This window comes from Anomaloglossus baeobatrachus, chromosome 11 (assembly GCF_048569485.1).
Source record: "Anomaloglossus baeobatrachus isolate aAnoBae1 chromosome 11, aAnoBae1.hap1, whole genome shotgun sequence".
In the NCBI taxonomy this organism is placed as follows: domain Eukaryota; kingdom Metazoa; phylum Chordata; class Amphibia; order Anura; family Aromobatidae; genus Anomaloglossus; species Anomaloglossus baeobatrachus.
The window spans coordinates 196,912,694-196,927,620 of record NC_134363.1 but is presented as its reverse complement, the minus strand read 5'-3'; the positions used below and the strand labels follow the sequence as shown (position 1 = coordinate 196,927,620).

Here is a 14,927-nt window from a genome sequence, read left to right as displayed (position 1 = left end):
GCGACACCTGGCTGCCACAAGTAAAAGACCGATGGGTGAGAGACATTCTATCTCAAGGATACAGGATAGAGTTCAGCTCTCGTCCTCCGACGCGTTTCTTCAGAACATCTCCGCCCCCCGACAGAGCCGAGGCTCTTCTGCAGGCGGTGGGCACCCTGAAGGCGGAAGGAGTGGTGATCCCTGTTCCTCTTCAGCAACGGGGTCACGGTTTTTACTCCAACTTATTCGTGGTGCCAAAAAAGGATGGATCCTTCCGTCCCGTTCTGGACCTAAAACTGCTCAACAAGCATGTGAGAACCAGGCGGTTCCGGATGGAATCGCTCCGCTCCGTCATCGCCTCAATGTCCCAAGGAGATTTCCTAGCATCAATCGACATCAAAGATGCTTATCTCCACGTACCGATTGCACCAGAGCATCAGCGCTTCCTGCGTTTCGCCATAGGGGACGAACACCTACAGTTCGTGGCACTGCCTTTTGGCCCCACGGGTCTTCACCAAGGTCATGGCAACAGTGGTGGCAATCCTACACTCTCAGGGACACTCGGTGATCCCTTACTTAGACGATCTACTTGTCAAGGCACCCTCTCAAGAGGCATGCCAACACAGCCTGAACATTGCTCTGGACACTCTCCAGAGTTTCGGGTGGATCATCAATTTTCCAAAGTCAAATCTGACACCGGCCCAATCACTGACATATCTTGGCATGGAGTTTCATACTCTCTCAGCGATAGTGAGGCTTCCGCTGAACAAACAGCGTTCACTACAGACAGGGGTGCAATCTCTCCTTCAAGGTCAGTCACACCCCCTGAGGCGCCTCATGCACTTCCTAGGGAAGATGGTGGCAGCAATGGAGGCAGTTCCTTTTGCGCAGTTTCATCTGCGCCCACTTCAATGGGACATTCTCCGCAAATGGGACAGGAAGTCGACGTCCCTCAACCGGAACGTCTCCCTTTCTCGGGCAGCCAAAGCTTCCCTTCAGTGGTGGCTTCTCCCCACTTCTCTGTCGAAGGGGAAATCCTTCCTGCCCCCATCCTGGGCAGTGGTCATGACGGACGCGAGCCTGTCAGGGTGGGGAGCGGTCTTTCTCCACCACACGGCTAAGGGTACTTGGACTCAGACAGAGTCCTCCCTTCAGATCAATGTTCTGGAGATAAGGGCAGTGTATCTTGCCCTAAAGGCGTTCCAGCCGTGGCTGGAAGGCAAGCAGATCCGAATTCAGTCGGACAACTCCACAGCGGTGGCATACATCAACCACCAAGGCGGGACACGCAGTCGGCAAGCCTTCCAGGAAGTCCGGCGGATTCTGCTGTGGGTGGAAGCCACAGCTTCCACCATATCCGCAGTTCACATCCCGGGCGTAGAAAACTGGGAAGCAGACTTTCTCAGTCGCCAGGGCATGGACGCAGGGGAATGGTCCCTTCACCCGGACGTGTTTCAGGAGATCTGTCGCCGCTGGGGCATGCCGGACGTCGACCTAATGGCGTCCCGGCACAACAACAAGGTCCCGACATTCATGGCACGGTCTCAAGATCACAGAGCTCTGGCGGCAGACGCCTTAGTTCAGGATTGGTCGCAGTTTCAACTCCCTTATGTGTTTCCTCCTCTGGCACTGTTGCCCAGAGTGTTACTCAAGATCAGGGCCGACTGCCGCCGCGCCATCCTCGTCGCTCCAGACTGGCCGAGGAGGTCGTGGTACCCGGATCTGTGGCATCTCACGGTCGGTCAACCGTGGGCACTACCAGACCGACCAGACTTGCTGTCTCAAGGGCCGTTTTTCCATCTGAATTCTGCGGCCCTCAACCTGACTGTGTGGCCATTGAGTCCTGGATCCTAGCGTCTTCAGGATTATCTCAAGAGGTCATTGCCACTATGAGACAGGCTAGGAAACCAACGTCCGCCAAGATCTACCACAGGACCTGGAAAATTTTCCTGTCATGGTGCTCTGCTCAGGGTTGTTCTCCCTGGCCATTTACCTTGCCCACTTTTCTGTCCTTCCTTCAATCCGGTTTGGAAAAGGGTTTGTCGCTCGGCTCCCTTAAGGGACAAGTCTCTGCGCTCTCTGTGTTTTTTCAGAAGCGCCTAGCCAGACTTCCACAGGTACGCACGTTCCTGCAGGGGGTTTGTCACATCGTCCCCCCTTACAAGCGTCCGTTAGAACCCTGGGATTTGAACAGGGTGCTGATGGTTCTTCAGAAACCACCGTTCGAGCCAATGAGGGATATCTCTCTCTCACGTCTTTCGCAGAAAGTGGTTTTCCTAGTAGCAGTCACTTCACTTCGGAGAGTGTCTGAGCTAGCAGCGTTGTCTTGCAAAGCCCCTTTCCTGGTGTTTCACCAGGACAAGGTGGTTCTGCGTCCGGTTCCAGAATTTCTCCCTAAGGTGGTATCCCCTTTCCATCTCAATCAGGATATCTCCTTACCCTCTTTTTGTCCTCATCCAGTTCACCAATGTGAAAAGGATTTGCACTTGTTAGATCTAGTGAGAGCACTTAGATTCTACATTTCTCGTACGGCGCCCCTGCGCCGCTCGGATGCACTCTTTGTCCTTGTCGCTGGCCAGCGTAAAGGGACACAAGCTTCCAAATCAACCCTGGCTCGGTGGATTAAGGAACCAATTCTCGAAGCTTATCGTTCCTCAGGGCTTCCGGTTCCCTCAGGGCTGAAGGCCCATTCTACCAGGGCCGTGGGAGCGTCCTGGGCCTTGCGGCACCAGGCTACGGCTCAGCAGGTGTGTCAGGCAGCTACCTGGTCGAGCCTGCACACTTTCACGAAACACTATCAGGTGCATACCTATGCTGCGGCAGATGCCAGCCTAGGTAGGCGAGTCCTTCAGGCGGCGGTTGCCCACCTGTAGGACGGAGCCGTTTACGGCTCTATTATGAGGTATTATTTACCCACCCAGGGACTGCTTTTGGACGTCCCAAGTGTCTGGGTCTACCAATGGAGCGACAAAGAAGAAGGGAATTTTGTTTACTTACCGTAAATTCCTTTTCTTCTAGCTCCAATTGGGAGACCCAGCACCCGCCCCTGTTTTTTTGTGTACACATGTTGTTCATGTTGAATGGTTTCAGTTCTCCGATATTCCTTCGGATTGAATTTACTTTAAACCAATTTATAACTTTTTCCTCCTTCTTGCTTTTGCACCAAAACTGAGGAGCCCGTGAGGCACGGGGGGTGTATAGGCAGAAGGGGAGGGGCTTTACACGTTTAGTGTAATACTTTGTGTGGCCTCCGGAGGCATAGCTATACACCCAAGTGTCTGGGTCTCCCAATTGGAGCTAGAAGAAAAGGAATTTACGGTAAGTAAACAAAATTCCCTTCTCTGTGGTGGTCCCACCCTAAATTTCTTCTATTTTACTCTCTCATGTATGGTGCTGTTATGTGAAGGGACAAGGCGATAATTACTTAACGGTAATTGTATTTTCCAGAGCCATGACAGCACGTGCGAATTCCCACCATCCAGCACAATGGGGTTTTCTCCTGTTTGGTGATGGATATGTCTGTTAATAAGGCGGTTACCTCTAAGGTTGTAAAAACACACTGGGGCTTTGGAGAGGTGCCGCCCCTTTTATTTCAGAAAGGTTTCCTGTTTCTGAGGGCGGATACACTTTTATGGACGGTGCTGTCATGGCTCTGGAAAATCCAATTACCGGTAAGTAATTATCGTCTTTCTGTGCGGCCTTCTCTTGCAGTTTTGTGTGTTCCTCTTTCTCAGTGCGGCGCTCTCCTTCGGTTTTGTGCGTTCTTATTTCTCCATGTGACGCTCTCTTGCTGTTTTGTGCTCTGCTCTTTCTCCGTGCAGCTGTGTCTTGCGGCTTTGTGCGTTTTCTGTGCAGCACTCTTGCTGTTTTGTGCGTTATTTCTCCGTGCGGCCCTCTCTTGCGGTTTTCTGCGTCATTATTCTTCTGTGCGGTGCCCTCTTGCTGTTGTGTGCCATCTTCTTTCTCCGTGTGGTGCTCTTGCTCTTTTATGCCATCCTCTTTCTCTGTGCGGTGCTCTATTGCGGTTTTCTGCATTCCTCTCTGTGTGACTCTTGTGGTTTTGTGTGTTCCTCTTTCTTTGTGCGGTGCTGTCTTGCGGTTTTGTGTGTTCCTCTTTCTTTGTGCGGTGCTGTCTTGTGGTTTTCTGCATTCCTCTGTGTGACTCTTGTAGTTTTGTGTGTTCCTCTTTCTTTGTGCGGTGCTCTCTTGTGGTTTTGTGTGTTCCTCTTTCTTTGTGCGGTGCTCTCTTGCGGTTTTGTGTGTTCCTCTTTCTTTGTGCGGTGCTCTCTTGCGGTTTTGTGTGTTCCTCTTTCTTTGTGCGGTGCTCTCTTGCGGTTTTGTGTGTTCCTCTTTCTTTGTGCGGTGCTCTCTTGCGGTTTTGTGTGTTCCTCTTTCTTTGTGCGTTGCTCTCTTGTGGTTTTGTGTGTTCCTCTTTCTTTGTGCGGCGCTGTCTTGCGGTTTAGTGTGTTCCTCTTTCTTTGTGCGGTGCTCTCTTGCGGTTTTGTGTGTTCCTCTTTCTTTTTTTTTAACTGATTATTTTATTACATTTTTCAAAGCAAACATAGAATAATATGTAGACATGTCCCACAAGCATGTGAGCAGTAACTTTAAACCATTAATCAGGGCAGATATCTTATTTTCCACTGATAGATTAGAAACCGGGGATGTGACAAGACATACAATACTAGACGGGGAAACATAGGGAGGGAACAGAGTAGGGAGGGTGAGTATATCAGACTTCCATCCAAGCCATGCCGAGCTATTGTTCATTATTGGTCCAATGAGTGTCCCAGAGTGACCAAACACCCTCAAAGTGATCCACCGTGTTATTTGACATGGCTGACAAATACTCCATCCTCTTCACATCTTGGATTCGCGAATTGAGATCATTAAGTGAGGGCGGATGGGCTAACCTCCAATTATGGGCAATTAGACACCTGGCTGCTGTGGTTATATGTAGCAGTAACTGCTTCACTCTCCTCCCCAACTGGACAGGTGGGACATTTAATAAATAGAACTTAGGATCCAGGGGTATCTGGAGATTAGTTACTCTGTAAATAAGAGATTGCACCAACTTCCAGAAGCTCTGGATATTGGGGCATACCCAGAATATGTGCGGTATGTCCCCTCCCGCAGCCTCACATCTCCAACAATTATCGGGTAAGGCTGGATTTAGCTTATGTAGTAGTGATGGGGTGTGATACCAATACATGAGTAATTTGTACTGATTTTCCTTATAAACATAACATGAGGAAGTTTTTGAGGCCGTATCCCAGATGCGTCTCCACACACATAGGGGAATGGTCTCACCAAGAAAGTCTTCCCATTTGCTAATATATGTATGAATCGGCTTGTCTTCTGGGTAGAGGGTAGTTAAAATGCGATATATGTCCGAGATAAGGCCTTTAGTAGAGGCCCCAACTCTGCATAATCTTTCAAAAAGTGTAGGAGAAGAGACTTCCAGGGAGGAAAAGAGGGAGTGCATCAGGTGTCGAACTTGTAGGTACCGATACTGGGATCTGCCAGGGAGGTTAAATCTAGCAGATATGGTGGCGTTGGGAAGAAGGGTCCTGGAGTGCGCGTCCACTATGTCCGCGAAACAAAAGAGCTTCCTGTCAAACCATGTCTTAGTCGCTGTACCCTGCATACCGTCTGGCATCCTGGGGTTAAAAAGAAAGGAAGTCAACGGAGAGTGTTCAGATTTAAGTGGAAACTTTTTTATACAGCAATCCCAGATCCTCTTGGTGAAAGCTATGGGGCCTAAAGTATGTGGGTCAGGCTTGTTAGATGAGGTACCCCATAGGTAAGAGTTGGGGTGTATTGGGGCTAGCCATAACTTCTCTATTTCCATCCATCTAGAGAAGGCACTGCGGTTAGACCATGCAGGGATGTAACGTAGATGTACTGCCCAGTAGTACTTAGTAATATCAGGGACCCCCAAACCTCCTCTCAGTTTACTGTCTAGCAAAGTCATTTTTTTAATTCTATGTCTCTTATGGGCCCAAACGAATTGAAGTATAATGGACTGTATATTGCGTAACTCTCTGTATGGTACACACACCGGAAGGGTCTCAAATAAATAAAGTAGCTTTGGCAAAACAGACATTTTGACCGCAGAGATTCTTCCGAGTAAAGACAGTGGGAGCTTGTTCCAATTGAGTAGGAGTCTTTTTAGTTCAGTGAATAAGCTAGGATAGTTATGTTGATATAAGAGCTTATACTGAGATGTTAATTTTATCCCCAGATATGTCAAGGATATATTTTTCCATTTTATAATTGTAGTTTTCTTGTAAGGAGGAAACCCGCCCCTGTGGAATATTAAGAGGCAAAGCCTCCGTTTTGCTCTGGTTGACCTTATACCCTGATAACCTTCCAAATTGCAGTAATAGGGTATGCAAGTTCGGGAGAGTGATATGTGGCTGGGACAATATCAATAAGACATCGTCCGCATATAAAGATAGCTTAAACTCTTTGTCTCGCACCATTACTCCATGTATATTAGGGTCAATACGAATAGCAGCAGCCAACGGCTCAATGCACATAACAAAGAGAAGGGGGGACAAAGGGCATCCCTGACGAGTGCCATTATGTATCTGAAAAGGTTGAGATGTGGCATAAGGAAGCTTGACCGAGGCTGAGGGGCATGAATATAGACTTTTCAGGGCAGTAATAAATGCACCCGAAATTCCAAAATGACGTAACGTGTGTTCCTCTTTCTTTGTGCGGTGCTCTCTTGAGGTTTTGTGTGTTCCTCTTTGTGCGGTGCTCTCTTGCGGTTTTCTGCATTCCTCTTTCTTTGTGCGGTGCTCTCTTGCGGTTTTCTGCGTTCCTCTTTTTTTGTGCGTTGCTTTCTTGCGGTTTTGTGTGTTCCTCTTTCTTTGTGCGGTGCTCTCTTGCGGTTTTCTGCGTTCCTCTTTCTTTGTGCGGTGCTCTCTTGCGGTTTTGTGTGTTCCTCTTTCTTGTTGCGGCGCTGTCTTGCGGTTTTGTGCATTACTCTTTCTCCATTACATAGGTTGAAAATAAACCCCCCGGTCCATCTAGTTCACCTTCCGTCCATCTAAAGAACCCTTTCCTATGTAGCTGCTGGAATCTCTTTTCTTCCATTCGCAGTGAGTGCCCCTGGTCCTTAGTATGGTCTTTAGAAGGAAGAAGTCCTGTGCCGTCCTTTATATTGACCACACATGTATTTATACATATAAATGACATCTCCTCTGACACGTCTTTTTTTTTTTTCTTCCCACCTCTCATCATACGTGCGGCCTCCATTTCTCCTCATACGGGCAGCCTCCATTACTTATCATATGGGCGGCCTCCATTACTCATCGTACAGGCGGCCTCCATTACTTAGTCATATGAAAAAGTTTGGGCACCCCTATTAGTGTTAACCTTTTTTCTTTATAACAATTTGGGTTTTTGCTATTTCAGTTTCATATATCTAATAACTGATGGACTGAGTAATATTTCTGGATTGAAATGAGGTTTATTGTACTAACAGAAAATGTGCAATCCGCATTTAAACTAAATTTGACCGGTGCAAAAGTATGGGCACCCTTATCAATTTCTTGATATGAACACTCCTAACTACTTTTTACTGACTTACTAAAGCACTAAATTGGTTTTGTCACCTCATTGAGCTTTGAGCTTCATAGGCAGGTGTATCCAATCATGAGAAAAGGTATTTAAGGTGGCCACTTGCAAGTTGCTCTCCTATTTGAATCTCTTATGAAGAGTGGCATCATGGGCTCCTCAAAACAACTCTCAAATGATCTGAAAACAAAGATTATTGCACATAGTTGTTCAGAGGAAGGTACTAAAAGTTGTCTCAGAGATTTAAACTGTCAGTTTCCACTGTGAGGAACATAGTAAGGAAATGGAAGAACACAGGTACAGTTCTTGTTAAGCCCAGAAGTGGCAGGCCAAGAAAAATATCAGAAAGGCAGAGAAGAAGAATGGTGACAACAGTCAAGGACAATCCACAGACCACCTCCAAAGACCTGCAGCATCATCTTGCTGCAGATGGTGTCAATGTGCATCGGTCAACAATGCAGTGCACGTTGCACAAGGAGAAGCTGTATGGGAAAGTGATGCGAAAGAAGCCGTTTCTGCAAGCACGCCACAAACAGTCGCCTGAGGTATGCAAAAGCACATTTGGACAAGCCAGTTACATTTTGGAAGAAGGTCCTGTGGACTGATGAAGCAAAGATTGAGTTGTTTGGTCATACAAAAAGGCGTTATGCATGGAGGCAAAAAACACGGCATTCCAAGAAAAGCACTTGCTACCCACAGTAAAATTTGGTGCAGGTTCCATCATGCTTTGGGGCTGTGTGGCCAATGCCGGCACCGGGAATCTTGTTAAACTTGAGGGTCGCATGGATTCAACTCACTATCAGCAGATTCTTGACAATAATGTGCAAGAATCAGTGACGAAGTTGAAGTTACGCAGGGGACGGATATTTCAGCAAGACAATGATCCAAAACACCGCTCCAAATCTACTCAGGCATTCATGCAGAGGAACAATTACAATGTTCTGGAATGGCCATCCCAGTCCCCAGACCTGAATATCATTGAAAATCTGTGGGATGATGTGAAGCTGCTGTCCATGCTCGGCGACCATCAAACTTAACTGAACTGGAATTGTTTTTTTAAACAGGAATGGTCAAATCTACTTTCATCCAGGATCCAGGAACTCATTAAAAGCTACCGGAAGCGACTAGAGGCTGTGATTTCTGCAAAAGGAGGATCTACAAAATATTAATGTCACTTTTATGTTGAGGTGCCCATACTTTTGCACCGGTCAAATTTTGTTTAAATGTGGATTGCACATTTTCTGTTAGTACAATAAACCTCATTTCAATCCAGAAATATTCCTCAGTCAATCAGTTATTAGATATATGAAACTGAAATAGCAAAAACCCAAATTGTTATAAAGAAAAAAGGGTAACATTAATAGGGGTGCCCAAACTTTTTCATATGACTGTATCATACAGGTGGCCTCAATTACTCATCATACGGGCAGCCTCCATTACTTATCGTACGGGCAGCCTGCAATACTCCTCATACGGGCAGCCTCCATTACTTATCGTACGGGCGGCCTCCATTCCTTGTAATAATCTGTTGCCTTTGAACTGACTGTAACTTCTGAATGTCCTTTTTACAATACGAAGCCCAAAACTGTATCCCATATTCCAGATGTGATTTATAGAGGGGTAACAATACGTTGGGATCACTGGATCTAATCTTTTTGTACATCCTAAAATCTTATTTGCTTTTGCAGCTGCTGCCTGACATTGAGAGCTGCTGCTCAGTTACTTGTACCCAGAATCCCCCGCTCTTTCTCCTGTTCTGTAGTGCGGTGGTTACTTCCATTTAATGTATACTCAGCTATAGGATTACTCTGTCCTCGGGGCATTACTTTACATTGATTACCATTATATCTTATTTGCCAAGTGTCTGCCTATTCCAACATCTTATCCAGATCGTTCTCGAATATTGTATCAATGTCCGATTTTAATCTCCTACATAGTTTGGTGTCATCAGCAAAGACTGAGACTTTACTATCAATCCCATCCACAAGATCATTAATAAAGAGATTAAAAAGAATCGGTCTTAGCACAGATCCCTGCGGTCCCCACTGCTCCCAGTACAGAACCCACTGGTTCCCAGTATAGATCCCTGCAGCCCCCACTGCTGCCTATAGCCCATATGGAGAATGTACCATTTATGACGACTTTGTTTCCTATCTGCATATAGTTTCCCCTGGTCGTGGCTTCTGGAGCTTTAGTATAAGGCTATTATGTGGTACAGTATCAAATGCCTTTACAAAGTCCAGCTAAATCCCCCTCGGCTGCATTACCAATATCCAGATCTGATTTTCCCCCTCATAGAACCCAACATGTTGGTTAGACACGACTTATCTCCCATGAATCCATGCTGCCTGTCAGTTATTATATAACTGCAATATATTTTTGTATGTAATCTCTTAACACTAGAAGTCCCAGGAATTTCGAGCTCCTTAGGGTTTCAATGGTAGAAATGTTAAATGACCCTTCTCTGGGACTACTAGTGTTAAAATGCTCGCTCACCTCGCACACCCCTGATGTCGCCTTACCGGACGGTAGTTGCCTGGATCCAACCCTCTTACCTTTCTTAAATATCTGTACCACATCAGCAATCCTCCAACCCTGTTACAAGAGTCTAAGAAGATGAGATACAGCGGTCTGTCAATTACTGAGCTACATATTCGTGGATGAATGCCGTCTGGCCTGGGGGATTTGTCAATGTTTAATTTACTCAGACGCATGCGTACTTCTTCTGTTAAATTAATTTATCGGGTGGTGAACTTTGATTTTTGACTTATTGAATGATCCCTGGAACAATTAGTTCCTTGGTGAACACTGATGAGAAGTGCCTGTTTAATATCTCAGCCTTTTTTTTTGTCTTTTTTTGTTTTGTTTTTTTGACTTGTTATATTTTAAAGGGCCGATACTATCCTTGGTTTTCCTCTTGGCATTAATGTATTTATAAAAAAAATTGGGATCTTTTTTAATGACCTTGGCGATTTTTGTTTCAGTAGCTAATTTTGTAGCTTGATTTTCTTTTTTACATTTCCTATTGATATCTTTATACTCCTCAAATGCTATTTCTGTATTCTCAGCCATAAAAATCTTAAACACTCTTTTGTTTTTGTTTTTTATTGTGATGCTCTCTTACGGTTTTCTGCGTTCCTCTTTCTCTGTGCGGCGCTCTCTTACGGTTTTCTGCGTTCCTCTTTCTCCGTGCAGCACTCTGTTGTGGTTGTGTGTTACTCTTTTTCCGTGTAGCCTTCTCCTGCGGGTTTTCTGCGTTTCTCTTTTTCCCTGCGGCGTCTTGCTGTTTTCTATGTTCTTCTTTCTCTGTGCAGCGCTCTCTTGCAGTTTTATGTGTTCGTTTCTCAGTGCTACCCACTCTTACGGTTTTCTGTATTCCTTTTTCTTTGTGTGGCCTTCTCCTGCGGTTTTGTGTTCTTTTTTTCGTGCAGCACACTCTTGCAGATTTCTGCATTCCTCTTACTCAGTGCGGCGCACTCTTGTGGCTTTCTGCGTTCCATTTTCTCTGTGCGGCGCTCTCTTGTGGTTTTCTGTGTTCCTCTTTCTCTGTGCGGCGCTCTCTTGCAGTTTTCTGCGTTACTCTTTCTCCGTGCGGCGCTCTCTTGCAGTTTTCTGCGTTACTTTCTCCGTGCGGCACACTCTTGCAGATTTCTGTGTTCCACTTTCTCTGTGCGGCGCTCTTGCAGTTTTCTGCGTTCCTCTTTCTCTGTGCGGCGCTCTCTTGCAGTTTTCTACGTTCCTCTTTCTCTGTGCGGCGCTCTCTTGCAGTTTTCTACGTTCCTCTTTCTCTGTGCGGCGCTCTCTTGCAGTTTTCTGCTTTCCTCTTTCTCCGTGCGGCGCACTTTTGCAGCTTTCCGTGTTCCACTTTCTCTGTGCGGCGCACTCTTGCAGTTTTCTACCTTCCTCTTTCTCTGTGCGGCACACTCTTGCAGCTTTCTGCGTTCCTCTTTCTCTGTGCGGCGCTCTCTTGCAGTTTTCTACCTTCCTCTTTCTCTGTGCGGCGCTCTCTTGCAGTTTTCTGCGTTCCTCTTTCTCTGTGCGGCGCTCTCTTGCAGTTTTCTGCGTTCCTCTTTCTCTGTGCGGCGCTCTCTTGCAGTTTTCTGCGTTCCTCTTTCTCTGTGCGGCGCTCTCTTGCAGTTTTCTGCGTTCCTCTTTCTCTGTGCGGCGCTCTCTTGCAGTTTTCTGCGTTCCTTTCTCCGTGCGGCGCTCTCTTGCAGTTTTCTGCGTTCCTCTTTCTCCGTGCGGCGCTCTCTTGCAGTTTTCTGCGTTCCTCTTTCTCTGTGCGGCGCTCTCTTGCAGTTTTCTGCGTTCCTCTTTCTCCGTGCGGCGCTCTCTTGCAGTTTTCTGCGTTCCTCTTTCTCTGTGCGGCGCACTCTTGCAGTTTTCTACCTTCCTCTTTCTCTGTGCGGCACACTCTTGCAGCTTTCTGCGTTCCTCTTTCTCTGTGCGGCGCTCTCTTGCAGTTTTCTACCTTCCTCTTTCTCTGTGCGGCGCTCTCTTGCAGTTTTCTGCGTTCCTCTTTCTCTGTGCGGCGCTCTCTTGCAGTTTTCTGCGTTCCTCTTTCTCTGTGCGGCGCTCTCTTGCAGTTTTCTGCGTTCCTCTTTCTCTGTGCGGCGCTCTCTTGCAGTTTTCTGCGTTCCTCTTTCTCTGTGCGGCGCTCTCTTGCAGTTTTCTGCGTTCCTCTTTCTCCGTGCGGCGCTCTCTTGCAGTTTTCTGCGTTCCTCTTTCTCTGTGCGGCGCTCTCTTGCAGTTTTCTGCGTTCCTCTTTCTCTGTGCGGCGCTCTCTTGCAGTTTTCTGCGTTCCTCTTTCTCTGTGCGGCGCTCTCTTGCAGTTTTCTGCGTTCCTCTTTCTCTGTGCGGCGCTCTCTTGCAGTTTTCTGCGTTCCTCTTTCTCTGTGCGGCGCTCTCTTGCAGTTTTCTGCGTTCCTCTTTCTCTGTGCGGCGCTCTCTTGCAGTTTTCTGCGTTCCTCTTTCTCCGTGCGGCGCACTTTTGCAGCTTTCCGTGTTCCACTTTCTCTGTGCGGCGCACTCTTGCAGTTTTCTACGTTCCTCTTTCTCTGTGCGGCGCTCTCTTGCAGTTTTCTGCGTTCCTCTTTCTCTGTGCGGCGCTCTCTTGCAGTTTTCTGCGTTCCTCTTTCTCTGTGCGGTGCTCTCTTGCAGTTTTCTGCTTTCCTCTTTCTCCGTGCGGCGCACTTTTGCAGTTTTCTGCGTTCCTCTTTCTCTGTGCGGCGCTCTCTTGCAGTTTTCTGCGTTCCTCTTTCTCCGTGCGGCGCTCTCTTGCAGTTTTCTGCGTTCCTCTTTCTCTGTGCGGCGCACTCTTGCAGTTTTCTACCTTCCTCTTTCTCTGTGCGGCACACTCTTGCAGCTTTCTGCGTTCCTCTTTCTCTGTGCGGCGCTCTCTTGCAGTTTTCTACCTTCCTCTTTCTCTGTGCGGCGCTCTCTTGCAGTTTTCTGCGTTCCTCTTTCTCTGTGCGGCGCTCTCTTGCAGTTTTCTGCGTTCCTCTTTCTCTGTGCGGCGCTCTCTTGCAGTTTTCTGCGTTCCTCTTTCTCTGTGCGGCGCTCTCTTGCAGTTTTCTGCGTTCCTCTTTCTCTGTGCGGCGCTCTCTTGCAGTTTTCTGCGTTCCTCTTTCTCTGTGCGGCGCTCTCTTGCAGTTTTCTGCGTTCCTCTTTCTCTGTGCGGCGCTCTCTTGCAGTTTTCTGCGTTCCTCTTTCTCTGTGCGGCGCTCTCTTGCAGTTTTCTGCGTTCCTCTTTCTCTGTGCGGCGCTCTCTTGCAGTTTTCTGCGTTCCTCTTTCTCTGTGCGGCGCACTTTTGCAGTTTTCAGTGTTCCTCTTTCTCTGTGCGGCGCACTCTTGCAGTTTTCTACGTTCCTCTTTCTCCGTGCGGCACACTCTTGCAGCTTTCTGCGTTCCTCTTTCTCCGTGCGGCGCTCTCTTGCAGCTTTCTGCGTTCCTCTTTCTCCGTGCGGCGCTCTCTTGCAGCTTTCTGCGTTCCTCTTTCTCTGTGCGGCGCTCTTGCAGTTTTCTGCGTTCCTCTTTCTCCGTGCGGCGCACTCTTGCAGTTTTCTGCGTTCCTCTTTCTCTGTGCGGCGCTCTCTTGCAGCTTTCTGCGTTCCTCTTTCTCTGTGCGGCGCTCTTGCAGTTTTCTGCGTTCCTCTTTCTCTGTGCGGCGCTCTCTTGCAGTTTTCTGCCTTCCTCTTTATCTGTGCGGCGCTCTCTTGCAGTTTTCTGTCTTCCTCTTTATCTGTGCGGCGCTCTCTTGCAGTTTTCTGCGTTCCTCTTTCTCCGTGCGGCGCACTTTTGCAGCTTTCCGTGTTCCACTTTCTCTGTGCGGCGCACTCTTGCAGTTTTTTACGTTCCTCTTTCTCTGTGCGGCACACTCTTGCAGCTTTCTGCGTTCCTCTTTCTCCGTGCGGCGCTCTCTTGCAGCTTTCTGCGTTCCTCTTTCTCCGTGCGGCGCACTCTTGCGGTTTTTGCATTTCTATTTGTCCTTGCGACGCTTTCTTGCGGTTTTGTGCATTTCCGTGCAGCGCTCTTGCACTTCCTCTATATTAGTAACATGTCCTTGCGGCTTTGTTCTGTGCGCTCTCTTTAGGTGGGGCGCCCCTCTTCCAGTAAGCACAGTGTGCTGCCCAGCGGCTCTTTACAGTTTCGCTCTCTCAGTAAGGACGATCATGGAGAATGGGAATGTGTAGCCAGTAATGTCGTCACCAGTATCACTGCCAGCGCCCACCTCACTGTCATTGGTGAGTACAGCATTTTTAAGAGGCCATTGTAATGTTCTTTCTGATGTGCTTTATATCACAATTGCCTTCTAAGATCTCTGCTTGCTGCAAATGAATAGTGACGTTGTCCTTCATGAGCGAGTAATGGCTTGGGTGCCAGGAGCGGTGATTGTCGCATTCGTGTCTCTTCTGTCCTGGATTCCAGGCGGATGCGGTGGAACAAAGCCGATACGTTTGAGAGGCCTGGAGGGAGCTCCGTGTCGGCAGCTCACTGTTCACATTCACTGACTGCAAGTAGAGGTCTTGACGGCATTGATTGTCACACAGCCCTGTGTCTTCACTGTAGCCCCAATCTGCCTCATTTGCAGCCATTAGTTTGCTTTTTTTGTGGGGGTTTTCTGACCTTTCTGGACCCTCTTTCCAGGCACCAGTCCTCACGCTCCTTCCAGTGTCCGGGTCCTGGTGTCCATGAACGCGGCCAACGTGTCCTGGGAGCCGGGCTACGACGGAGGATTGGAGCAGACATTTTCAGTTTGGTACGGCGCTCTGTGAGTCACCCAGCATGCTTTGCAGCTTTCTCTCCTCTATCTTCATATGACTTCCATATTGTGATGGGGACAAGCCCCAAAACATAACCG

General features: G+C 47.9%; 1 protein-coding gene across 6 annotated transcripts in view; it reads left to right on the top strand.

Annotated features, from left to right (window-relative positions):
• Window positions 1-14,927, top strand: part of IGSF9B (immunoglobulin superfamily member 9B) — a 162,400-nt gene that overhangs the window by 34,854 nt on the left and 112,619 nt on the right. For 5 of the 6 annotated variants that reach the window (XM_075328954.1, XM_075328952.1, XM_075328955.1 and 2 more), the window contains 2 exons: window positions 14,160-14,310; window positions 14,714-14,837. In XM_075328954.1, coding sequence (XP_075185069.1) covers window positions 14,160-14,310; window positions 14,714-14,837 — 275 coding nt within the window. The remainder of the gene's footprint in view (window positions 1-14,159; window positions 14,311-14,713; window positions 14,838-14,927) is intronic. The other variant, XM_075328953.1, reaches the window with a different exon arrangement.